Source organism: Colobus angolensis, unplaced genomic scaffold, assembly GCF_000951035.1.
Source record: "Colobus angolensis palliatus isolate OR3802 unplaced genomic scaffold, Cang.pa_1.0 Scaffold98, whole genome shotgun sequence".
NCBI classification, from domain to species: Eukaryota; Metazoa; Chordata; class Mammalia; order Primates; family Cercopithecidae; genus Colobus; species Colobus angolensis.
Window position 1 is genome coordinate 1,300,875 of NW_012123820.1, and position 26,339 is coordinate 1,327,213.

General features: G+C 36.4%; 1 protein-coding gene across 2 annotated transcripts in view; it reads right to left on the reverse strand.

Moving 5' to 3' along the window:
- Positions 1-3,485: 3,485 nt before the first annotated feature.
- The window catches only part of IFT57 (intraflagellar transport 57), a 69,615-nt gene continuing 46,761 nt past the window's right edge, over positions 3,486-26,339 (reverse strand). Inside the window, exons 7-11 of one of the 2 annotated variants that reach the window (XM_011932740.1) lie at positions 10,738-10,809; positions 9,802-9,933; positions 8,382-8,444; positions 6,332-6,398; positions 3,486-5,339 (exon numbers count right to left, since the gene is read on the reverse strand). In XM_011932740.1, coding sequence (XP_011788130.1) covers positions 5,161-5,339; positions 6,332-6,398; positions 8,382-8,444; positions 9,802-9,933; positions 10,738-10,809 — 513 coding nt within the window. In that variant the 3' untranslated portion in view covers positions 3,486-5,160. The remainder of the gene's footprint in view (positions 5,340-6,331; positions 6,399-8,381; positions 8,445-9,801; positions 9,934-10,737; positions 10,810-26,339) is intronic. The other variant, XM_011932739.1, reaches the window with a different exon arrangement.

Sequence of the window (26,339 nt, forward strand, 5' to 3'; positions counted from 1 at the left end):
TGTATCATATAAACTGTCAAACATAGGTAAAGTGTTTTCCTGAGTTCTATCAGCTGTTATAGAAAATGCTCAAACCTGAGGAGGTGGTCATGGGAATCCCCAGCTTACAGCCAGTTGTTCAGAAGTGTAGGAGCCCTTGACTTGTGATTGGCATCTAAAGTGTCTTGCGGGATTGAGCTCTTAATCAGTTGGGTCTGTGCTAACACTGGATGTTTAGTATCAGAGATGAATTGTTGGACACTCAGTTGGTATTCAAAGAGCTGGAGAATTAGTTGTTGGTGTGAAAAAAAACCTCACACATTTGGCGTCAGAAGTGCTGTGAGTACAAAAAAAGTGTCTTTTTTTTTCTTCTGTTTACTAGCAAATTTGGGATCGGAATCAAGGTGTCTAGATTCCCAGTGTATTCTATACACAAATCTTCACATAAGGAGGATAAAAGTCACTGGACATGAATGAAAACTTGACTGTATAATCTTGACTTGAAATATGGATGGGACAACGTGGGTGACCGCAGCTGTGGTCATGAAGTTCTCACAGGGCTGCTCCAAACTGCACTGAAAACCATTTAGGAAACCATGCAATTGGTTACCCTGCTCTTTGGTTTTCTGATTTAAGTGATAGTTTTTAACATCAATATGTCCTAAAGTCCAGTGTGTATTAAGTCATCTAGGGTATTTATTAAAAATCTGCCAAGGCAGGGCTAATGTTAAGGCAATTCACAGCCACAGTGAGAATCCCTAGTCTAGATCCTCTTTAAAGACCCCTTCTGAGCTAAGATGCTTTGTTTACACAGAGCCAGGGAAAAATTCTAGATTGGTGGCTCCCTAAAGTGGTTCTTAAGTAAGCTGCATCAAAGGCACATGAGAAGCTTTTTAAAATTTCTGACCCCACCCCCCTCATTTCTACCCAAGCCGAGGAAATAAAAATTGAGGGGAAGGGAGCTGAGAAATTGTATATGAGGGACTTGAGCATATATGCATTTCAGTATCCTCTAGGGGGTCCTGGAACCAATCTTCCAAGGACACTGAGAGGTGATTGTATATATTTGTAAAAAATAATGGGACATTTGCTGATTGCAGATTCACAGCGTAGATAGGAAATTGTGAAGAAAATGAAACAATTCTCAAATTTCTTTGATTACACAAACTTTTGTTTTTGCGTAAAACTCATGGGAAGTGCTGACCTAGATAAATTAGAGGGCAGTAGAAAAATACTTCCTTAGAATTGTCAAAAAATTGTTCTACTTGGCCAGCAAACCAATGACTATAAAATTATTAAAGTTGTGTTCAATGTGCCACAGAATTTTATTGAGAGTGAAATCCGATTTCAATAAGTTGATTAGCTATTTGATTCAGGGACAGACTGACTTCCATATAGAGCACATAATCTTTAAGAACTATCATTTTTTCAACTATTATTTTGAAATAATTTCAGATTTATAGAAAAGTTTTTAAAAGTACAGTTGAGTTCAGTATTTCCTGCTCCCACATTCCCAAAATGTTAGCAATTTCCCACATTTTTTCACTATCCTTCTCTCTGTATATGTATGAATACACAAACACACATACCTTTTTTTTCCTGAGCTATTTGAGAGTAAGCTGGTGACAGGGTGCCTCTTTAGAATCAAATAGATGTGTGTATTGTTAAAAGTATATTCTCTTATGTAAAGCATAAATATCAGGAAATTAACATTAATACTATTATCCAATCCACAGGCTGTCTTCAAAATTTTCCTGTTGCACCAATAATTTCCTTCATACCAGGGGTTCCCAACTCCTGAGGCCATGCACCAGTCCCAGTCCCAGTCCCTGGCCTGTTAGGAACTGGACCTCACAGCAGGAGGTGAGCAGCGGGCCAGCCAGCAATGCCGCCTGAGCTCTTCCTGCTGTCAGATCAGCAGCATTAGATGATAAGATTCTCATAGGACTGGGAACCGTATCGGGAACTGCACACGCGAGGAATCCAGCTTGTGTGCTCCTTATGAGAATCTGACTAATGCCTGGCGATCTAAGGTGGCACAGTTTCATCCCGGACTCATCCCCGTCCCCTTGCCCCTGGTCAGTGGAAAAACAGTCTTGCACGAAAGGGGTCCCTGGTGCCAAAAAAGTTGGGGGTGACTGCTTTATTATATATATATGTGTGTGTGCACATATATATGTTATATATTATATATATACACATACACAGACACATCAAAAATATTCATATGTATATATTTTTTCCTTTCCTGGCCCAGGGTCCAATCTGGAATCTCCTCTTGCATCTAGCTGTCTTCTCTCTTTAGTCTCCTTTGCTCCGGAACTGTTCCTTAGTATTGTTTTTCATGACATTTTTGAGGAATATAGGCTATTTTGTACAAATCCCTCAGTTGGATTCATCTGATGTTTCATGACTAGATTCAAGTTATGCATTTTCAGCAGGAACCACGTAAGTGTGTGCTCTTCGCAGCAGGCCTTTGGTCTCTATTTGTCCCATTACTAGTGATGTTAACTATTATCACCTAAAGTGGTATCTACCAGGTTTCTATACTATGAACAACTTTTTCCTTGTAAAGTGTCTTACATAATTCAAGACTATGTAAATATCCTGTTTCTATCAAACTTTCACCTACTAATTTTAGTATCCATTGATGAGTCTTGCCCTAAACAATTACTACCATGGTAGCTGCCATGTGGTTATTTTCTAAATCCAGCATTCCTTTTACATGAGCAGGAAGACCTTCCTCACCTCTCCATTTATTCATTCATTCATTTATATCTGTGTGGACTCGTGGTTTCTTATTCCATGTGTTACTCTTCATTACTATGATGATTGACTTTGATACTCAAATTGTCCCAGATTGGCCGATGGTAAACCCTCAATCTGCTGTGTCCTTTAGATATTTCCCATCATTATTTGAGTACTTCCTTTCTGGCAGAGCAAGTATTTTAGACTCACCTTGTGCTTTTCCTGTTGCAGCACAGGAATCAGAAATCTAAGACTTCCTTTTTTTTTTTTTAAAGAAGAGAATTTAGATATCAAGATCTGAGTGTCCACAGTTGTAGCTGGACTGTCACTGCTACTAGGCTCTCTCAGAGGACAGAACTAGGAAATATGTGTGTGTATGTGTGTGTGTGCCTGTATTTCTACATTTTAAATATTTCTATTAATCTATACATACTTTAAAAAACCCATGAATTTGTACTGATGCTTCTAATTCTAATCCAGTGCCATAGGAAAAGAACTCATTGTTTTTAATCATTCTCTTGAAACTATACCAAGCATGCAGGCTTAATGTCATTAAACTCTTCATGCTATAGAATAGGAGCTAGAAGGTATCCTGGATCCACATAGTGCCAGTCATCTACTCATCCATTTACTAACCTAATACATTTACTAGACACTTTCTATGTGCTGGGCACCTGGCAAGGAATATGGAAATAAAAGATTTTGTACTATCCTAAAGTAGCTCAATTCATTAGGTAGGACAGAAGAAAATAACAATATAGTATAATAAGCTCTTTATTCAAGGTATGCACAGTGTTCTATAGGAAGAGAGGAGGAGCACAGAGGCCAACCTGAGTTAACTGAAACATTTCAGAGAAGGAGGTAAAAATAGGAGGCTTATACTACTCATTGGAATAATTTTTAGATTTTTACATGTTTGCATAAATAAAGGGTGTACTTTGCTTCTGATAGAAATGCATTGTAAGGAAAGTTCTTATTATCTAAAAGTGTTTTCTGCAATGATTGAATTCATCAAAAAAACTGCTCAGCCATGACAACGGTCATGCAAATAAATTCCCAGGACCAAAGGTTATGTTTCAGTTTTTGTACTAGACTCCTCCCAAAGACCATACAGGAAAAGAGCAACTTCAGATTTTTAAAAATGCTTATTTTCCCATGGTGGGTTTTCTGCCTTCTTTTTTTTTTTTTTTCCTTAACAAATTAAATAAACTGGCTTATTTGTCATTGTATTGATGGTCACCCTCTTGCATAGTTTATATACACTAACTTTCTCCTATCTAAACTTATCTTAAACTAAAGAGAGGTCTAGTAAGGAAAGGGAAAGATCCGTGTATGTGAGCATGTTGCAGGATACATCTAGAAAGTAAAAGCTAAGAAAAAAATAATAATATTCAGTGGAGAAAAGTATTAGGGTAAAAAATAACTTTTTAAAATTATTTTTGTTGTCCTAAACATAAAGCATTCTTATCAAATTTTACTACCACTGCTTTTGAAAATTATTTTAAAAAAATAATACAGGCTGTCTCCTGCTTTGCGTTCCCCTGGCCAGTTTTCCCCAGTGCTGTCTGGCACTCTAATGCTGCTTTTTTCACCAATTTAGAAATCCTAGTCTAGAAAGTTGCTCAGGAAGATGCATGAGTAAAGATCATCAGTACTAGAGGCTGATCTTCATGCGACCTGTCGTCGTTCCTTCTTCTACAAAATGGTTCCCTAGTATAGCTGACACCACAGAAAAAAGCAGAAATTGAGACATGCATATGCACCTTCTCTTCATTCTAAGACCAGAGTCAAACAAAACTGACTTATCATCATTCATTTATCCTTTTATTTAGTGGCCTTAGATCCTAGAAGATAGATTCCCTATAAAATCATTTTAGCCATGAAATATTCATAAGAAATAAACTTCAAATGTTAATGAGGATACTGAAGTTTTTTTTAACCTAAAAAAAGTGGCAATTTTAGGTAGCCATAAAGCTGAGGCAAAGGTAGTTTGGGTTCTTGGAAAGAATCCTGCCTACCCATCTTTAGTGGCCTCTGGGCACAAAGCACTTATGACCACTGCAGAGGTGGAGCGATGCAAAGGACTGTGTCAGCAGTCCATGTTGTGACAGCAGCAGCATCTACAGAAAACATCGGTCATACACCTTGGCTTACACAAGGAATGCTAAGAAAAATGAGCCACCAGGTGGGAGCTTTAACATAGGTAATGATTAGTAAAAGCTCCTTAGAAAGTGAGAATTTGTAATTACTTTATTAAACATTACATTCAGTGTAAAGGCTTTAACCATCATAATCACCATGATATAATATGTGAGTATGTACATGTAAAAAAAAACCTATTGAACATAAAATTATGTTTTGAAATCTATGCAACATGAAATATAGTCTGATATAAAAAACCCAACTAATCAGAAACATTAAAACCAGTACGTTTTAATAAAAGCCTGTTGCTGGTTCTGGAATAACTGTGGCATGCATGTTCCTAGTCATGTTGGACTTCTCCTTCAGCTTTGATTGGAGTAGTGTGTGTTCCACAATGCCAATTCTAATGTCCATCTCTACAGTTTCTTGCTTCAGTTTTGTTAAGCTCTGTTTAATCTTCACCAAAGGAGCTGCAGAATGAAAATAACATGAAACGAAAATGTTCATTTGGAGTATCAGTGTATTACAGAATTGTATGACATTTTCCTCACTTTGTCTTAAGCCAAAAATAGGGTTAAAAACATAGCCAAAAACTTACTGACATTCACACAGTTTTGCTGTGGCATTTTAAGCACCTGAGATTTTTTAGGATGAAAAATGATGTAGTATTTGATGTACTGAGACTAAACTTTCTTCCTTTTCTAGGGGAAGAGCTGCTAAACAGGTGTTTAAGGATGTGTTCAAGATGATTTTATGAGCTAGTATATTTGTCTGTAGGAAAAGGAAATACAAAGGGGGAAAAGGGGAAGAGAGAATTATCTTTGAGATGTAGATAATGGGCCCACTTAAAACATATTGCAAAAAAAAATAATCCTAAACATTCCCTTTTGCAAGATTTTTCGGTATATATCAATAGAACTCTAGAAAATTTTTCTAGGGCATAGAAAAGCCTTCAGCAATCACTACTGGCCCATATCAAAGTAACCCGCTCACAATGGAGGATGATTAATTCTTCTCTATTTGACCCCTGCCCAGTCAGTTCTACTGGGGAGGAGGGAAAATAAATTAAGGGTTATCACATCACTGCCTTAGTGTCATTTGGGCATATACTTAGTGCCCTTTTGTACATAAAATAGAAAAAGTGAAGCTCATTTGATGAAAACAGAACACAATATTATTTTTTAAATTGGCGTAACAAAGTACATATTTAAATACTTCCCACTCTTTGAATCAATAGTTTGAATTTTTAAAACCTCTAAATTACAGTAAAAAAGCCTACCCTTCTCACCTGATTTGTAAGACAAACAGTATGCTGATTATCAGACATTTTTGCACAATGAATCTCTCTTCAAACAAGCAACAAATGATTTGTTTTATATATTATACTATTTTGTTAAGTAGGTTTCTTGAAGAGCTATTTTTCTCTTGCTCAGTTTTTTTCCTAAAATGAGCATGTACTTACCACCATCAGTCATGCTGCTGCCCTTTTCTTCCATTTCTTGTTTTACCTTTTCTAATTCTTCCATAACCTTTCATGAAAACAAGTTTTCATAAGCATTACATTTTAATAAACTTTCAAAATTTTTGAATTATGTATTAAGAAAATGTAATTTAGATATTAGCCACACATATAGAAAAATACAGACATTAGGAATATTTTGGACATAATTCAAATAAGATAAAGTATGCAGATATACAAAGCTTTTCAGTTTTTCAGACTGCTCCTAATGATAAACTTCACCAAATGGCCGCCACGTCCGTTTTCTCATGTTGCAAGATACTAAACACAATCAAAGTTGTTTTAGTCACTAGACACTCAAACCTCTCAATTATCTCATCGCATATACTTTGAAATTCTCTAACAATTGGTTATTAATTAAAATAGTATAAACATCCTAAAGAGATTTTAGATTTCTAAAGGTTTTCTGGATATCTTTCTTAATATTATAGTTCTATAAGACATTATGTCATTTTTTCCTCTATAGGACACTAAAAAATGTTTATATCGGCCGGGCGCGGTGGCTCACGCCTGTAATCCCAGCACTTTGGGAGGCCGAGACGGGCGGATCACAAGGTCAGGAAATCAAGACCATCCTGGCTAAAACGGTGAAACCCCCTCTCTACTAAAAATACAAAAAAGTAGCCGGGCGCGGTGGCGGGCGCCTGTAGTCCCAGCTACTGGGGAGAACCCGGGAGGCGGAGCTTGCAGTGAGCAGCGATCGCGCCACTGCACTCCAGCGTGGGCGACGGAGCGAGGCTCTGCCTCAAAAAAAATAAAAAAAAAAATGTTATATCAAATGGCTATGTATAAGAATATTCTTATTGCTTTATCCAAATCATGAACTCCAAACTCCAGAAGGCATACTCTGCTGTCACACTTGTTCCTATCTGCACTCTATTTGGCGATTATACTACTATAGCCTCTATTATTAGCAAAATTCCAAACCAGCATTAATATAAGTAGAAAATACCATCTTTAAGAAATTGAAACATTTTACATGATCTACAACTAAGCTATAATTATTGTGACTTAGTAGGCTTTATTTTTATCATACTGGTGAGTAAAACCTTCCCTGGGAATAAAGTGCTCATCCAAGTAAAGCAAATTAATTTTTTCAGGGCACTTGAAACGTTACAACTGGGGATAACTATCTACTCCAAAAGAAGTAAATGGTTCCCTGGACTCCCTTCAAGTGTTAATTTACCTAACATAAGTGAATACTTTACTTCTACATACCGTTTTATTTGCTTAGAAGCACCACAGGATTAGAGTCTAAATATTTCTAATGTAATATTTTTAGTGTTTTAAAATAACTTTATTCCTCAAATAATTTCTATAAAAAAGGCTTAATTCTTTCCTGTCAAAACAGTAAAGTTTGTTCCAATTATACTGGATTGTAACCAAAGATCATCTTGGATTTTAGTCCCAAATAAACTACTGGCCTTTTTCCAAGGTTTTTTCCTCCTTTGGCTCTTCATTGAAAAATGGGAATATATATCAGGTCCTGCCTCTCTTGCAAGATCATAAAAATAAATGCAACTATTTATTTTTATGCAAATATCCTAAAGGAAGAGGTTATAAGCCACTCCCAATTGTGGACAGAGAAATACACTTAGGATCACACACAAGTTATCAATAACAGTCACTAAAATAAACCTTATATCTTGCAGACTAACGTTAAAAATTTGTTATAGATTCCTTAAGTCAGTGCTTTACCTATTCATCTCCATGTTAATAATAATTATTATGTAAAAATGTTGAGGAAAATTGTAAGTGTGCTAATATTATGAGCAGGTTTTTTGTTGATTAATACAGAAACTTCAGGCATCTTGTGGAAACAAGAAATGTATCAATTATTGATTCAGTGATAGGAAAATTAGGGATTTCCTAAAGAAAATGATTTAAAGGCACAGAAAGCAACTGAAATTAGCATTGTTAAACCATCTGTAGGCTCTCAATGGCTGGGGCCCAGCTGACAGGTGAGAAGCAGGGCAAAAGCATTGGTGTGTACCTCAGAGAGGAGTCTGGTTCTTTCCGTTACTCCTCCGTTTCCCTGCTGGTATCGCTCCTTTGCCTGAAAGGAAAAACATTTTGTTTAATGGCAAATACAAAGCAGCAGAAGATTAAATACGACTGACCTCTTTGTGTTTGCAATTTCTGCATGTCATTTTATGACAAACCCCCCCTCTTGTTTGTGAATACATTTGTGAAAGTGACATTTAACTGTAGCCGTTTTATGTCCCTAATAGGCACCATGTATTTAACTAAAGCACTACAAAATGATGAACTACCTTAACCTTCATAAACTGACTGTGTACCTCGCATGGGCATGGTTCACAATAAAAACTGTCCTTGGTCATTCCTAAACAGTTTAGGAGAGCGGCTCTTGGTCAATCTAATTTGCATGCTATGCAGAGAAAATCAGTTCTAAAGCAAAAAATCAATCAAAGTAGAGCACGAAGCTCAGCAATTAATAAGGATTAACATTCAGTAAGACAGTACAATCAATTGGAGTATGTTAGAAACTAACAATCAATTATATAATATTAATATTAGACAAATACATGGTGGCTTCAATCAGAGTGTTTTACATTATTTTGATAGTTAAAATATTCGTAAGTGTGTATATGAGGGAATATATTAAATAAATAATATAATCGAAAAGTATAGATTTCTATTTGGTCTTTGAGAACTTCTGAAAGTATAGAGATATCTCAAATTTATTTCTACTTTTTTCTCTTTCTCAACTTTGTCTGCTAAAGACAAAAAATATGCCTTCGACTGATGTTTACAAGTGTCCTTACTAGTCTTTATTCTTCTTTAACATCAGAAAACAGGGGGCATAAATCCCAAAGGAAAGCTTTTAGATCCCTACTGCTGGGACAAAGAACTGGTGCTTTCAAAGTCTAGTGATTTTATTTTTTGGTTAAAATTCTAAAACTTTGAAAGAATGAAAAATTTGTCTCATTTTATTAATTAAACTGCTTGTCTCTGAATCTGTCTTGCTTTCACATTCCTTATTATGTGGTTGTAAGCCAGAATGGCAAGGACTGTCTTTTTCCTTTGACACATGTAAATGCATACTATTCTTCCTCCTATGCCAATGGTAAATTAACAACAGACTTAGAAACAAAACCAGGTGTCCCGATACTCTGTTCCTGTTTTAAGCTATGTTCCCCCAACAGCATATGCCTTCATTTACTTTAATCAAATGAAGACGTGCATTTAAAGGCTTCTAGGAGAAAACAATTTCTATTACATGTAAAATGGAAATAAGTTCACTTGGCTCTCTTGGCTTCCTAAAGTGGGCAGAAAATTGATGTTTTGCTGTTTATGAAAAGCATTTCATGATACTCAAATGAACAGTATTGTGTCAAGTTTACTGTTTAGGGTTAACTTGAATAAATCCCTGGAAATAATTCTTAAATTACCTCACTCAGCTGGGCTTGAGCTGCACGATATTCTTGAACCAAATTCTCAAGCTGATTGTTGATGTACTTTTCTCGGCTGCCGATCTTTTCCAAAGTCCTAGTAATTTCATTATGGAGTTTGTCCAAAAATCCCTAGAAATTCCATGGAATTTGCAGACAGAAGAACTCACAAACATATTTTTTCAAAAATAGTTAAAAATGGGTTAAATCTCAATCCATTCTACAAATAATCACCTACATGTGCAAAAGAAGACACCTTGAAATTTTCAATAGCATAAAATGTCTGTGATAAGAAATATTTTAATCACACTTAGAAGAATTTTAGAATAAAAATGCACCTGGCAGTGTTAGTCAATTCATTTGTCATTATACATGCTATAAAATTTATGTGACTATAATTAGCATTATATAACGTTCACAATCAAAGTAGGTAAGGGAATAACATGAGTTTCCTATAGGACAATTCAAAGGTGACTGAAATATTCCAGTTGGAAATAGATCCCTAAGCCTATAGCTCTAGCCTGGGACACATAACTTCTCAGTCTAGCTTTGCTTCTTTGTGACATTCTCCAAAGTCCCTATTTCTGGCAAGGCAACAAGCCTGCGGAGGCTGTAAGTTCTAGACATTTCTGGCCTGGTGTTCTCTCCTCTCTTAAGATTCAGAGAGGAAAGAATGATGAAATGTTTCTAATATATGTATTATCTATATATTATACATATATAACATATATATACATATACAGCTTTTACTAACATGTAAGTTAGCTTTCTTCAGTTGGCTTAAATGTAAGGTCAGTTGAAATGTAATACGGTACATACAATTAGTAAGCTCCTTAAAGACAAAAATTGTGTCTTTTTCTTCTTTCATGTTCTCTTGTAACAGGTGTTCCACAGATGAGTAAATGTACATTGATTCACCTAAAGTAATTCATATACCTTGGTCTCCTTTAGAGCAGATTCAATTCCACTTTTGTGCTGGTGCATTTGGTCAACATGGATTCTCCAATCCTACAGGCATAGAGCACATAGAAATAATGTAAAAAATACTACATTTCCTTCTTTCCCCTACTTCTTATGAAGTTGTAACCTTTAATTACTTTGGTTCCTGCCCTATTTCAGGTGGGAGAGTCCTAATTATAGCTTCCAATCAGATTATAAAGAAATATGTGTAGAGCACTTTAGGATAAAAGGTTCTAAATAAATGTAAATTATTTTACATGTTCACAGAGTGATGTCTGACAATTTAAATACAAATTATTCCTGCACTGCTGGTGGTTAATATTTATGACTACCCATCAAAATGAAAAAAAAAATTCTAATTACTAGAAAAGAACTATTTGTTTAAGCAGTTACAATTCCGTTTGCCAAAAGCAATTCTGAACTCAAATATCATATATCAAAGATTAGTTTGTCCCTTGGAAATGAAAATGGGGCCCTCATCTTCATGAAGCCTTTTGAGTCTCTTTCTTAATAAAGGAAGTTTATAATAATTATTGGAGTTCATGTATTTTAAAATATCATCTATTACTATTAGACTGATCTGAATTAGTGTGCAAATCTGAAATCTACATCAACATTTTAATTTCCTACAAAATATATTAAAAATATTTCAGTTTACTACAAAGTAATAATTTTTTATTTTATTTTATTTTACTTTAAGTTCTGGGATACATGTGCTGAATGTGCACGTTTGTTACATAGCTATGCATGTGCCATGGTGGTTTCTGCACCCATCAACCTGTCATCTAGGTTTTAAGCCCTGCATGCATTAGGTATTTGTCCTACTGCTCTCCCTCCCCATCCCCCATCCCCCAACAGGCCTCGTGTGTGATGTTCCCCTCCCTGTGTCCACGTGTTCTCACTGTTCAACTCTCACTTATGAGTGAGAACATGCGGTGTTTGGCTTTCTGTTTCTGTGTTAGTTTGCTGAGAATGATGGTTCCTAGCTTCATCCATGTCCCTGCAAAGGACAGGCACTCATTCTTTTTTATGGCTGCATGGTATTCCACAGTGTATATTTTCTTTATCCAGTCTATCATTGATGCAGATTTGGGTTAGTTCCAAGTCTTCGCTATTGTAAATAGTGTTGCAATAAACATATATGTGCATGTGTCTTTATAGTAAAATGACTTATAATCCTTTGGGTATATACCCAGTAATGGGACTGCTGGGTCAAATGGTATTTCTGGTTCTAGATCCTTGAGGAATTGCCACACTGTCTTCCACAATGGTTGAACTAATTTACACTCCCACACTCCCACCAACAGTGTAAAAGTGTTCCTATTCGCCGCATCCTCTCTAGCATCTGTTGTTTCCAGACTTTTTTGATCACTAACTGGCATGAGATGGTATCTCATTGTGGTTTTGATTTGCATTGCTCTAATGAACAGTGGTGATGAGCTTTTTTTCATGTTTTTTGGCCACATACATGTCTTCTTTTGAGAAGTGTCAGTTCATATCCTTTGCCCACTTTTTGATGTTTTTTTTTTTTCTAAAATTGTCTAAGCTCCTTGTAGATTCTGGATACTAGACTTTTGTCAGATGGATAGATTGCAAAAATTTTCTCCCATTCTCTAGGCTGCCTGTTCACTTGGATGACAGTTTCTTTTGCTATGCAGAAGCTCTTTAGTTTAATTAGAGGCTATTTGTCAATTTTGGCTTTTGTTAACATTGCTTTTGGTGTTTTAGTCATGAAGTCTTTGCTCATGCCTATGTCCTGAATGGTATTGCCTAGGTTTTCTTCTTGGGTTTCTGTGGTTTTAGGTTTTACATCTAAGTCTTTAGACCATCTTGAGCTAATTTTTCTATAAGGTGTAAGGAAGGGGTACAGTTTCTGTTTTCTGTGTATGGGTAGCCAGTTTTATCCTTGATCAATATCAATGTGAAAATCCTCAATAAAATACTGGCAAACCGAATCCAGCAGCACATCAAAAAGCTTATCCACCATGATCAAGTCGGTTTCAGTCCCAGGATGCAAGGCTGGTTCAACATACACAAATCAATAAATGTAATCCATCATAGAAACAGAACCAATGACAAAAACCACATGATTATCTCAATAGATGCAGAAAAGGCCTTTGATAAAATTCAACACTCTTTCATGCTAAAAACTCTCAATAAACTCGGCATTGATGGAACATATCTCAAAATAATAAGAGCTATTTATGACAAACCCATTGCCAATATCATACTGAATGGGCAAAAGCTGGAAGCATTCCCTTTGAAAACCAGCAAAAGACAAGGATGCCCTCTCTCCCCACTCCTATTCAACATAGTATTGGAAGTTCTAGCCCAGGCAATCAGGCAACAGAAAGAAATAAAGGGTATTCAAATAGGAACTGAAGAAGTTAAATTGTCTCCGTTTGCAGATAACATGATTGTATATTTAGAAAACCCTTATGTCTCAGTCCCAAAACTTCTTAAGCTAATAAGCAATTTCAGCAAAGTCTCAGGATACAAAATCAAAACTCACAAGCATTCCTATATGCCAATAATAGACAAGTAGAGAGCCAAATCATGAGTGAACTTCTATTCACAATTGCTACAAATAAAATAAAATATCTAGGAATACAACTTACAAGGGATGTGGAGGACTTCTTCAAGTCTTTGAGCAAAAAACACTGCTCAAGGAAATAAGAAAGGACACAAACAAATGGAAAAACATTCCATGCTCATGGATAGGACGAATCAATATCATGAAAACGGACACACTGCCCAAAGTAATTTATAGATTCAAAGCTATTCCCATCAAACTACCATTGACTTTCTTCCCAGATTAGAAAAAACTACTTTAAATTTCATATGAAGCCAAAACAAAACAAAAAATCCATACAGCCAAAAAAATCCTAAGCAAAAACAACAAAGCTGGAGGCATCACGCTATTTGACTTCACACTACACAAGGCTACAGTAACCAAAACAGCACGGTACTGGTACCAAAACAGATATATAGACCAATGTAACAGAATAGAGACCTCAGAAATAACACCACACATCTACGACCATCTGATCTTCAACAAACCTGACAAAAACAAACAATGGGAAAAGGATTCCCTATTTAATACAAAGTAATAATTTTAAAAGAGAAATTGAGAAATACCCATTGTAAAAGAAAAATATAGTAAGTTAGAGTAAGTGATGCAACTAGGCTATTTCTTCATCGCACATATGTCCCATTCTACCTATGACTTGACTTTGAAATGGCCTAGTGACTGCAGGGTAAAAAACTACTTGGGTACTTCAAATGTACCAATTATAAATTTACAATATATTAAAGCTGCAAAGAACCTCAAAAAGCATCCAGTCTCAATCTTGTCATTTCACAGATAAGCAAACAGAGGCCTGGTGACAGCAAGGGGAACACCCAAGGCCACATAGCTATTGTTGCACCTGCACAGAAGCCAAATGTAGTCATTTCCACACAACACATACTGCCAGTTTGACGTAAAAAAAAGGGGCAACTGCTACCTGATAGTGAAGGTGCTAGAGTAGAAAACAAATCAGCACTTTCCTTTATCCTTAAACATTTTTCTGTTTTATGAACAAAAAGTATCTCAGAATTGGAGAGCTGAAAAGAACCTTAAAGATCTATTCATCTACTTAACAATCATCTAGTGTAACGTTTTCATTTTATAGTTGAGGTGACTATTCACCAGCCGTGACTATGACTACACAGAGTTGGCAACAGAACAAGGCCCCTCCAAGTCAGCTAATCAACACTGGAATAGAGAGAAGGGACAACTGGCTGGCCTCCTGCACCTGGACCAAAAATGGCTAAGCCTCAAAATGGAAACCTACTGAAGCCCAAGTTAGCATCTTTATGAAAGCAAGTGAAACTAACATGCATCATTATATTATCATTAATTTTTTTGAAAAAGAACTCATTCTGCCTGGTTCCAAAAAGAATTTCAGAGGCCTTAATAAACACCAAGCTCAAGTATTTACATTGTTTCCCTCTTCCCTAACAGTCTGTTTCTCTTTGCCTGTTTCTCTCCATATATATTTAGAAAAATGCATACATACATACATATACAAATACATATTTTTATATATAGCTTTATTATAATGGATATGTTAAAATAGTTTGTGTTCTGCCATTTCTACCCAGCATTATTTATAAATATATTTTTGCATGTATTGACATTTAAAACATTGTGAGAGAAGCAACCATGCCTGACTCATCTAGGTGTAACTATGACAGTGTACACTGATGTAAAACTCCATGGAGGGGTTGGTATTTCTGTGGAACCTTGAAACATGAGTAGCATTTCAACAGGCTGTAAAGATGTGGGGAGGAAGCAAGTTCTTGGCTGAGGGAGTAACATGAACAAGGAAAATACATGGCGACCAAGCAGCCTAAGGCTGGCTAGCATGAAAAACACAAAGTTCTTGGGGTGGGCTCGGGAGGATGGATCACAAGAAAATAAAGCTGGAGAGGGAGGTTCAATTAGATCAAGGGCTTTTCTTACAACAACTAAAGAGTACAGATTTTATTATGTAGATAATGGGGACCTATCAGATATTTTTGGTTTCAGTTTTAAGGATGAGTGTGTTTTGAGAAAGTAACAGCGTAAAGGACTGATTAGAAAAGCAAGAGACTGAAGGCAGGTAGGGACCCAGTTAGGAGGCTAATAGTTCACATGACATAGATTAGCCAGGTCTGAATTATAGCAGTGCTTGTGAGAATAGAAAGGAAGGGATGCATTCAAGGGACATTGTAGAGGCAGAAATAGCAAAACTTGAAGACTGACTAAAGGGAAGTACGCACATGGGGTGACTGAAGTGAAGGTGGAGTAGTAGAGAGAATGTGTCTTTAGGGTTTCCAGCCTGAGGAACTGCGGGGATATTAATACTACAGTGTGACAAGAACAGCATAGATTTTAGGGAAGTGAAAAATACTAGCAATTTGTGTTTGCACTTAAGTTTGATAAGCTACTGGGACATTCATGTATTTATAAAGCCCATTAAAGTGTTGATGGGCCAGCAATGATTTGTAATTACCTGCGAGGCAAATCTGAATATTTGTTTTATTAAAATCTTCTACATGGACACATTCCTGATATAAAGTTAAAAAAAGTAAAAAAGTATTCTTACCCTAACTTTTAGAAATTGTTCTCACAGAAAAAATTGGGAATACACAAAGATTAATGTACAAGTTCTTGATAAAAGTAAAACAGCAGAAAACTAAATATCTAACAGCAGAGGACAGTTTAAACTAATTTTGTAATATTCATTCCACTACTAAAAATAATGCAATATGATACTGTTTTTATAAATATGGAAACCAAGCAAAACTCAGTGATACTCTGTTTGGAGATACAAACATATGCGAACACACACACAAAAAAAGACACTGTACACAAACTTGAGGATAGTGATTATTGCGGGTGGGAAGAGGCAGCAGCAGAGGAGCACACAGCTAACTTCAAGTGGTAATGGTCTAGTTCTCAAGTTGGGGGTGGGTTTATTATTGGGCTTCATAATTAAAATTGCTTCTCAACTTAAGATGGGGTACAACCTGATACACCCATCATAAACTAAAAATATCCAGTCAAAACTGCATGTAATACACCTAACTTTCCGAACATCATAGCTTAGTCTAGCTTACCTTCAATGTGCTTGAAAGGCTTACATTAGCCTCAGTTGGGCAAAACCATCTAACACAAACCCTACTTTATAATAATATAGTGAATATCTCACGTAATTTATTAAATATTGTACAGAAATTGAAAACCAGAATGGAGTTCTGGGTGCTGCTCAAAGTACAGTTTCTACTGAATGAATATCACTTTTGCACCACTGTAAAGTCGAAAAATTGTTAAGTTGAACCATGGTAAGTCGGGGACTGTGTGTGTGTGTATGTGTGTGTGTATATATACACACACACACATATATATATTATATACAGTAATACTAAACATCAAAATATTAAATTAATGTTCTCAAAAAATATTTAATGAACAGCAAATATGCATACTAACAACATACATTAAAGTGGAAAATACAGTCTCAAAAAGGGTATTTTCATTAGGTGTCCAATTTAGTAAAAATTAGTATTTGCGTATATTTGAATGTGTGTGTGTGTGTGTGTGTGTGTGTGTGTGTGTATGTTAAGACAGGGATTTGAAAATGGGTACTTTTAAATTTCTTCTTTACTATTCCAGAATTTCCTAAATTTCCTACAAGGAAATTTTATTACTTTTATAATCAGGAAAAAAAAGACAAAAACCTTCTAGATGCCCAAGAAGTTCTTGAAAGGGGTTTAATATAGTTATAGTGGAAATAAATATAAATGATTATAACCGTGGCATTTTAAAAACATGAATATAAAAAGGCAAAATATATATCTTTTGAAAAACTATTAATACAACTAAGATAGTCAAAAGCTTTACAAAGGTTTGTGTCAAAATGAAGAAGAAATGGGTTTTAATGATATGTAAGGACTTGAAATCTATCTGGATCCCTGAATTAAATAACATTAAAAGGAACTGTTCAACGATAAGAGTAATTCTTACATTAGCAGAGAATCCATTAGATTACAATGCACTTTTATATGACTTCCTTTATTTGAGACTCACAAAGGTTTGGAGACATTAAGTAGATATTGTCATCTCTTCTTATACTTCTACCTTCCCTTTAAGAGGGTTATGAGATTTGTTGGCTGGTTGTGGGACGAGTACACTTTCTTGCTTCATTGATGCTGATCTTGACTATGTGGTTCTCTTTAGTCAGTGGAATGATGGTGGACATGGTCTATGCCAGCATTGTGCAGAAGCTGTCAGAAGCATCCATTTCCCTGCTCTCTTGCTATTTCAGACATGATAATAATAAGCATGCCCCACATAGGGACTATCCTTTCAGCCTGGGTCTGAGAGTGAGAAACATAGAACCCAGCTGGCGCAGAGCTGCAGCCAAAGCAGGTATCAGTAGATATGTATTGTACGTGAAAATAAATGTGTTATTGTAAGCCACTGTGATTTGGGGGTTGTTATGCAGAAAAATTAACTACATATATGTATCTTATAGTGAGAAAAACTAAGAATCAGATAGGCTAATTGACTTTGGCAAAGTTTTATGTCCGAAAAATAGAGTGCGATCTCAAAACAGTGTGTTTTCCACATACTACATCATGCTTTTTTGGGGGATAAAATAAACTACCAAAGAATTTATAAGGTAAACCAAGAATTCTTTTTGCTATTTATCAAGTTCTTGCTGGGGTCTACTGGTCACCTATTCCAAAGTGCTCTAACGTGTTCATTTGGCATCATTTCTCCTCTCCATTGAAGATGAATATTTCACTCAATTTTGCATATTTTCTCTCTCAATGGAATTGAGAACGCTAATACTACAGTACATCATTTCTTTAGAATTTCTATTTTTCAAAATCCTCTCATATGAAATCACATGTATAATGCTATCACTTATCAGGTAAATAGCAAAGGTATCAACGTAACCATAGATCCCCTTCCCACTCCAAATTCTTTAGCACTAAATTATAACATTATCTATCTCCCTTCTTCAGAAACTGAAAAGCTGTAATGAAGTATCTGGAGATGGCGATTCATAGTACTCCATAAAATCAAAAAGTATGAGATCTAGTTGCAGCTGTTAAGGTGACTCGCAAGACGATAAGGATCTCTGGGTTTTACTTCAACACAATGACACCTGAAAGATTTCCTTTGCATATGCAGAGACATCTTCTTTGTCTAGATTTCCAACTCAATGCTTAAAGCTTCTCTCTGACACTGCAGGAGAAAGAGAAACTAAATCATGAGCTACAGCTAGAGATGGTAAATGGAACTTACATCTGTGTATAGGTTTCATTAATTTACAACTTGTAAAATACCAAACCCTCTTTTTTTTCAAACAAAGTATGACTTTATGAGTGGAGAGGCATAGTGCTAAAGAATTATTGATAGAAAAAAGCCAAGGAAGTCGCCTTCCCGTGTGCTGGGATGCTTTTTTCTATGCTCAGAAAAAATCCACGCCAGACCACAACTGGCCATAGCAGTTCATGGAGGTCTATTTGCACTTTTTGCTTCTCCCTGCAAAAAAGCAAGAGCAGAGCTCCAAGGCTCTGATGTGTGTTGAATCATTTCCCATCACAAAAACGTTACTTATATTCTGACATCGACTCTACCCTTCCCTATTCTCACTGCCCACAATTATAAAGGTAATTACGATTCCATTATAATTACCGGTGAAACCTTAATTCAATGTTCTGTTTTGCACTTTTAGTGAATATAAAACTATTTACAAGGGGGATTAAAGGCTCCATTTAAGACATCTAACTGCATTTTTCTCAGGCCATTGTTTCAACACAGAATTCACTTTCTCTAGAGATTTTCAAGATCACTCTAATGTATGGGAAAGAAATCCTATACCTCCATTTCACAGATCGGGTAACAAAGTGAGGTTGTGTGATGTTTTAACACCGCCAATCACAAAATGAATAAGAAACCAAGTATCCTTTCTCTCTCTTATAGGTTTTCTATTATATCAAGCAGCCTCCTTCATTTCCTTTCTTTGTTACCCAATTTCAATAAGAAGCACAAGAAGTTCTTATAACTCTCAATTCAAAGTCTGCACATTAAATGAATGTTTATTATCCTGGTTGTTTTGCTAAAGCATGAACACTAGGGATGCTTGCTGCTTCTAATCTTCTGCAGACAGACAATCCAGATAAAATAACCTTGCTAGAATCATCACTAAAACAAGGATAAGTAAGTCTCAAAGAAGGATTTATAGGACTCTCCTGCAAACAAAATGCATAAAGCTTCAGTACAGTTTCTTTTGTGGTATCTACTTTAGTTACTTAGAAATTTTTAATCTCTCCTTCCTTGGGTATGGAGTAATACCTCAACAGTCACATCCCTCCAGGGATCTTTTTAAATCTAATAATGATAATTATAATGTTAACATTCATGGAATGCTTAGTATGTGTCAGGCACTATGCTAAGCACTACTGGTACATCAACACATATAATTCTCTTAAAAAGTCTACTAAGATGAGGAAATTGAGACTTAGCTATTTTTAAGTAGACTGTAAACTCACACTGGTCAATCCATTGGTAGAGCCCAAAGTTGCAATGACCACTATATCATAACATCATTTTCCTTGATAAAATGCAGTAAAGTATACCTAAAAATTTTAAGTGGATAATGGTTAGGGGAGACTTCAGTTTGCTTATAATATCTGAGTTCTTACAAGAAGGTTATTCATATATTAATAGTGCAATAAAAATGAATTGAAAACATTCTTAGGATAAACATATGTAATTATCAGTGTTATCAGAAAAAATATCCAGCCCCCTGATGGCTTCATTATCTTCCCAAACATTTAAGAAATAATTAACAACCTTATACAAACTCTACTATACAACAGAAAAACACGGAGAGCAATTGCCAACATGTTTCATGAGACCTGCATAACATTATACCCAAACCTGACAAAGATCCCTAAAAACAAACAAAAATTACAGATCAATACCTTTTGTAATTACAGACACAAAAGTCTTAAAACATTAGCAAATCAAGCCCAGTGATATGTAATGAGGATAATATATCATAATCAACTTGCATTTATTCCAAAATGCAAGATTAGTTTAACACCAAAAAAATCAATCAATATAATTCAACACAAAGCAGGGGGCGGGGGTGGAGAGGAGACAAATTGTATAAATCATTTCAATCGATGAAGAAAAAAATTATTTGAAACAAAATTTAATGTCCTTTCATGACAAAACCTCTTGGCAAACAAGGAACAAAAGGGAACTTCCCTAATTTACTACAGGATATTTCTAAAAGACGTAAAGATAATATCATGCTTCATGGTGAAACTGAAATACTGAAAGCATTCTCCCTGATAACACTGCTTACAGACAAAATAAGACTACAGTTCTTAACCAGTATAGCAGGCAAGATAAAGTAAAAAGACAAAAGGCTCACAAAGAAAGGCGACTGATGTTATTTGTGAATGACATAATTACAAATCAGAAAAGGCAAAATAATTTACAGGCCTACTGTTTAAAGTTAATTTAGCAAGTCACACACACACACACACACACACACAAACACATACACACACAGCTAGATACAGATATACATAAAAAATTGTATTTCTATATACCAGCAACAAATAAACATAAAATATATTTAAAAGATACCATTTTTAATAGTATCAAATAACAACAAATAGACTAAAGTGATAAGATACAGAGTCCAGATACAGACCCACACATACACACTCACTTGATTTATGACAAAGCAGTGTACTGGTGAAAGAATAACCTTTTCAGTAAACTGTCTGGGTCAGTTGCATATACATATGAAAACTAAGCAAGTCTTGAGTTCCACCTCACAACCATACACAAGAATCAAACTTAGATGGACTACAAATCTTCTGAAGGGCAAAACAATAAAGCTTAAAAAAGAAAACAGTACGAGAATATCTTCATAATATCGGGGTTAGCAAAGATTTCTTAAAACATAAGTATTAGCCATACTTACTCCCTCCAAAAAAATCATTTTGAGTATATTAACATTAAGTCACTGTTTATCATAATACACAAAGGAAAAGGAGAGCTAGAGTAGATATTTGCAGTACACGTATCTGACAAGGGATTCATATCCTGAACATATAAAGAACTTCTATAAATCAAAAGGAAAAGGAGATGGCCCGAGGGCTAAACACAAAAGAAGATATCCAAAAGCTAAATAAGCATATGAAAAAGTGGCTCAACCTCCTAAGTCAACCAGGAAATGCAAATTAAAATGACAATGAGACATCATAACATACCTACCACGATGATTAAACTAAAAAAGACTAAAACACTACTGAATGTTGACAAAGATGTGAAGCAACTGGAAGTTCATACAGTGCTGGCAGGAATATAATTTTTTTAACCACTTTCAAAATTTATTTGGCAGAGTCTACTACAGCTGATCACATACCTACACCATGACCTAGCAATTCCACTCCTAGCAGAAATTCCAGTAGAAATGTACATAATGCTATGAAAATTCTTCTATGTGCTAAAACACATATAGAACAATTTTCATAGCAGCATTATGTATAATAGTCCCAAACTGGAAATAACTCACATATACTTAGATGCAGGAAGGACGAGACCTTGAGTTATGCAAATCTGCCACTGAAAGAGTGGAGAGCTAGAGGCTGTCTGCTGACCATACTTTCTGTGGCTGGGCAGCAAGGCCCTGGGGGATCTGGATAACAAATCCCTATTTCAACCACAGGGAGAGACTCAGTTATTAAATTTTTTAATTTTAGTTGCAGTGGTAAAAAGGTAGGGCCAAGTGGGAGTTATATTCCAAAAGTGACAAGTCTTGAGATTTCCTATGACATGTCTAAAAACTCATCTAGGGTCAACAATTCTTTGCAAATCTGAATGGCAGAAAATCTGATTAAGTAAAAGGGGCAAAGAAAATACTGTGATAGAAGGAGGTACACATATCTAAGTTTACTCTAGGAAATACTTCTCAGACAAAAATCTATAAATTATCATGCTTTCTGCAAGGATATGAGCAGCATATTTCTTTCATCCACAGAAAATCCTCCCTTCCCTAATAAAAGAACATTATCTGTATTCTCTTTTTGCCACTTGGCACAAGCAGATTTGCAATCTCTTCTTGTTCTCATTCTCAGAGTTACCCGTTTCATTACTGCACTCATTTGTGTATTTATTTGTGTATGTGAGTGTATGTGTGAGAGAAAGAGAAAAAAAGAGAGTGAGACTGTCTATTCAATTAAATAACTTTTAAAAAATGAGACTGAATAACTTTTCTAATGAAAAATGCCCATTAGGTTACAGGATAATTATAGAACGTGGTTTTCCTGAATTTTTAAATCTGACATTTTCTTCCATTGTCGGCAGCTTAAAGTCTTCTATAGTACACTCTTGTGGTGTAAAAGCGTAATTTTTCTTTTTATGTGTTAAAGAACTACACATATGACTTAAAAAGAGTTAAGTAGCTATGTGCGGTATATATTGTGCTAATAAGGGAGGAGACCACCCCTCATATTGTCTTATGCCCAATTTCTGCCTTCAAGGGAAGAAGTAAAAACTAAAAGGCAGAAATGAAATTCACAGGTAGACAGCCCGGCGCCGCATCCTGGGCCTGGTAGTTAAAGATCGACCCCTGACCTAACTGGTTCTGTTATCTATAGATTATAGCCATTGTATAGGAATACACTGAAATTCCCTATCTTGTTTTGTTCCGATCCAATTACCAGTGCCTGCAGGCCCCAGTCACCGTACCCCCTGCTTGCTCAATCACGACCCCCAACTCACCCTTAGAGTTGTAAGCCCTTAAAAGGGACAGGAATTGCTCACTCAGGGAGCTCAGCTCTTGAGACTGAAGTATTGCCGATGCCCCCGGCCAAATAAACCCCTTCCTTCTGTAACTCAGTGTCTGAGTTTTGTCTGCTGCTGGTCCTGCTACACTTCTTGGTTTCTTGACCAGGAAGCGAGGTGAATGGTGGATGGAGGAGGCATCTCCTTAGGCGGCTTGAGCCTGCCCTGTGGAACATCTCTGTGGGGGACTCCAACCAGCCTGAGCGACGCGGATCCTGAGAGCGCTTCTGGGTAGGCATTTGCCCTGGTGGGGTGCCTCGCCAGAGCAGTGTGTGGCAGGCCCCCGTGGAGGATCAACGCAGTGGCTGAACACCAGGAAGGAACGGGCACTTGGAGTCTGGATATCTAAAACTTGGTAAGACTAGTCTTCGAAACTTGCCCACTCTGTTTGAGTGGAAGCATGGCCTGATCACCCACGGTGTGCCTTTATCGGCACTTTGGTTTTGGTTTTGATTTGGTTTGAATTACTTGACAGGATCGGTCTTGGGAACTTGCCCACTCCATTTGAGTGGAAGCGTGGCCTGATCACCCACGGCGTGCCTTTATTGGCACTTTGGTTTTGGTTTTGATTTGGTTTGAATTGCTTGACAGGACTGGTCTTGGGAACTTGCCCACTCCATTTGAGTGGAAGCGTGGCCTGATCTCCCACGGTGTGCCTGTACCAGCACTTTGGTTTTTGTTTTTGACTTGACTTGGATTGCTTGATACTTTGGTTTTGGTTTTGACCTGGCTTGGATTTCGGATACTCTGATGTTGGTTTTGATTTCGGTTTGGTGTAAACTACAAAAGTGTATGTGTGCCCTTTTTACTCATTGTTTTGTGGTGTGCATGTGGTGTGAGCTTGGTGTTCTGGCTAGAGGAAACATGGGTGAGGCACAAAGTAAGCCCACCCCACTAGGAACTATGTTGAAAATTTTCAAAAAAAAAAAAGGGGGGGGGCGGAATTTATATAAAAAGAGTGTTATATGGTAAATTCTTGTCCTGAAATAAATTAACTGGTTGTTTAAAGAAAGAAATGTTTGTAATAAGCCAGAAAGTTAAGGCATGTCAAAAAAAATTGCCTGCAAAAATCGTGAAAGAAAAAAAGTTATTAAAAAAGTGTTTTAAAAAAAAGAATTTATGCAAAAAATGTTGTATAATTTAAAAGTAACTAGGCCTCCTGAATGTAAAACTATAGAAAAAAAAAAACAACAGTTTATGTGCAAGGTGTATAAGAAAAGCAAAATACACCTTTGGTAAAAGGATTATAAGGAGGCATAAGAATGTACATTTTTACCTAGATTAAAAAGTTAAAAATTACTGTTTTGAAGGTTTAAGCAAGGTTTAAAATGTTAATTGTAAAGAACATTCTGTGTGTAAACATATTAGCTAAAGTTAAAGAAGTATCATCCAGTTTTTCTGTGAACTGGACATTAAAGTAAAAGCATAACAGGTTTTTCTTAAAGCACCAACCTGCTCTTTAGCAAAAATTGTAAAAGATTAAAAAGAGTCTATAAAATCTTAACTTATGGTCAAACATTAAAAATTAAATAAATATGTCCACAAGGTTCTATTAAAATTAGGTTTAACATTAATAACACACTAATATAAAGATAAAACTTAGCTTATCTGGTATAAAAATCATACGAGAAGCATTGTTAAATGTAAAATGGTATTTGGCTTTCTTTGGTTTAAAAACTAATAAAAATAGCTGCTAAAGGAAATTTCTCAGTAAAAAGGCACTAAGGACTATAAAGTCCACTGCCAAGGTCCCCACATGTAAAACAAAAGGTCAATTTCTTAAAAATTATATACTTGGTTTATCTTCCACTTTCCTTTCTTGCAAAAAAAAAAAAAAAGAACAAAAAAAGAAACAAAAAACGAAGTCTTTTAGCACATGTACCACCCCTAGAATTTCCAGTAAACCAACACTAGCCTGAAGATCACTTTCTCATCAAAAGGCAGAAAGAAGAAAACCTCGAGCCAGCCTGGGAAGGACCCTACCTTGTGCTGCTAACCACCAAGACTGCTGTTCGTACAGCAAGAGAAAAAAAAAAAGAAGATGGACTCATCACACCCAAGTCAAGAAAGCACCAACCCCTCGAGTCATGGGCCACAGTCCCAGGGGAAAACTGTCATGCGCGTCCATGTGAAGAGACCACCAAACAGGCTTTGTGTGAGCAGTAAGGCTGTTTATTTCATCTCCGTGCAGGCGGGCTGAGTCCGAAGAGAGTCAGTGAAGGGAGATAGGGGTGGGGCCGTTTTATAGGATTTGGGTAGGTAAAAGAAAATTGCAGTCAAAGGGGGGTTGTTCTCTGGCAGGCAGGAGTGGGAGTCACAAGGTGCTCAGTGGGGTAGCTTTTTGAGTCAGGATGAGCCAGGAGAAGGAATTTCACAAGATAATGTCATCACTTAAGACAGGGACCAGCCATTTTCACTTCTTTTGTGATTCTTCAGTTACTTCAGGCCATCTGGGCGTATACCTGCAAGTCACAGGGGAGCACAGGGGATGCAATGGCTTGGCTTGGGCTCAGAGGCCTGACAAAAACCCTACCAAAGTAAAGCTAAGAAAAATTTAACTCTTTTAATCTATTCTATTACTCTTTCTTCTTTCCTCATTCTATTGCAGACCATCTAGTTATTAATATAACCAAGTCAATTTCGCCTCAAACTACTGCATTTGATGCTTGCTTTGTTACACCCTGTGAGGACTTGCCAAGTCAAAGACAGCTTTCTACTTCAGAAAAGTACTTCTGTCCCTCCTGACTCTCCTCAGATTAGACATTAGTAAACTAGGACCATTTAATCTGGGGAGATTTCGATAAAGACCCCAGTGCCAACCAGGAGTGTTGCCCCCCAATGTACAGCTTTCATGCCATAGTTGGTCCAACGTTCTGTGGACCACTAAAGAGAAAGGATGGACTGCCCCAACTGGTTTTTGTAATTTCCCTAAAACCATACATTCATTTTACTAGAGGATCATAGAAGCTAAAGACTTAAAACAAACTTTAGCAATTAAGACAGGATACCGGCCGGGCACGGTGGCTCAAGCCTGTAATCCCAGCACTTTGGGAGGCCGAGACGGGTGGATCACGAGGTCAGGAGATCCACACCATCCTGGTTAACACGGTGAAACCCTGTCTCTACTAAAAATACAAAAACTAGCCGGGCGAGGTGGCGGGCGCCT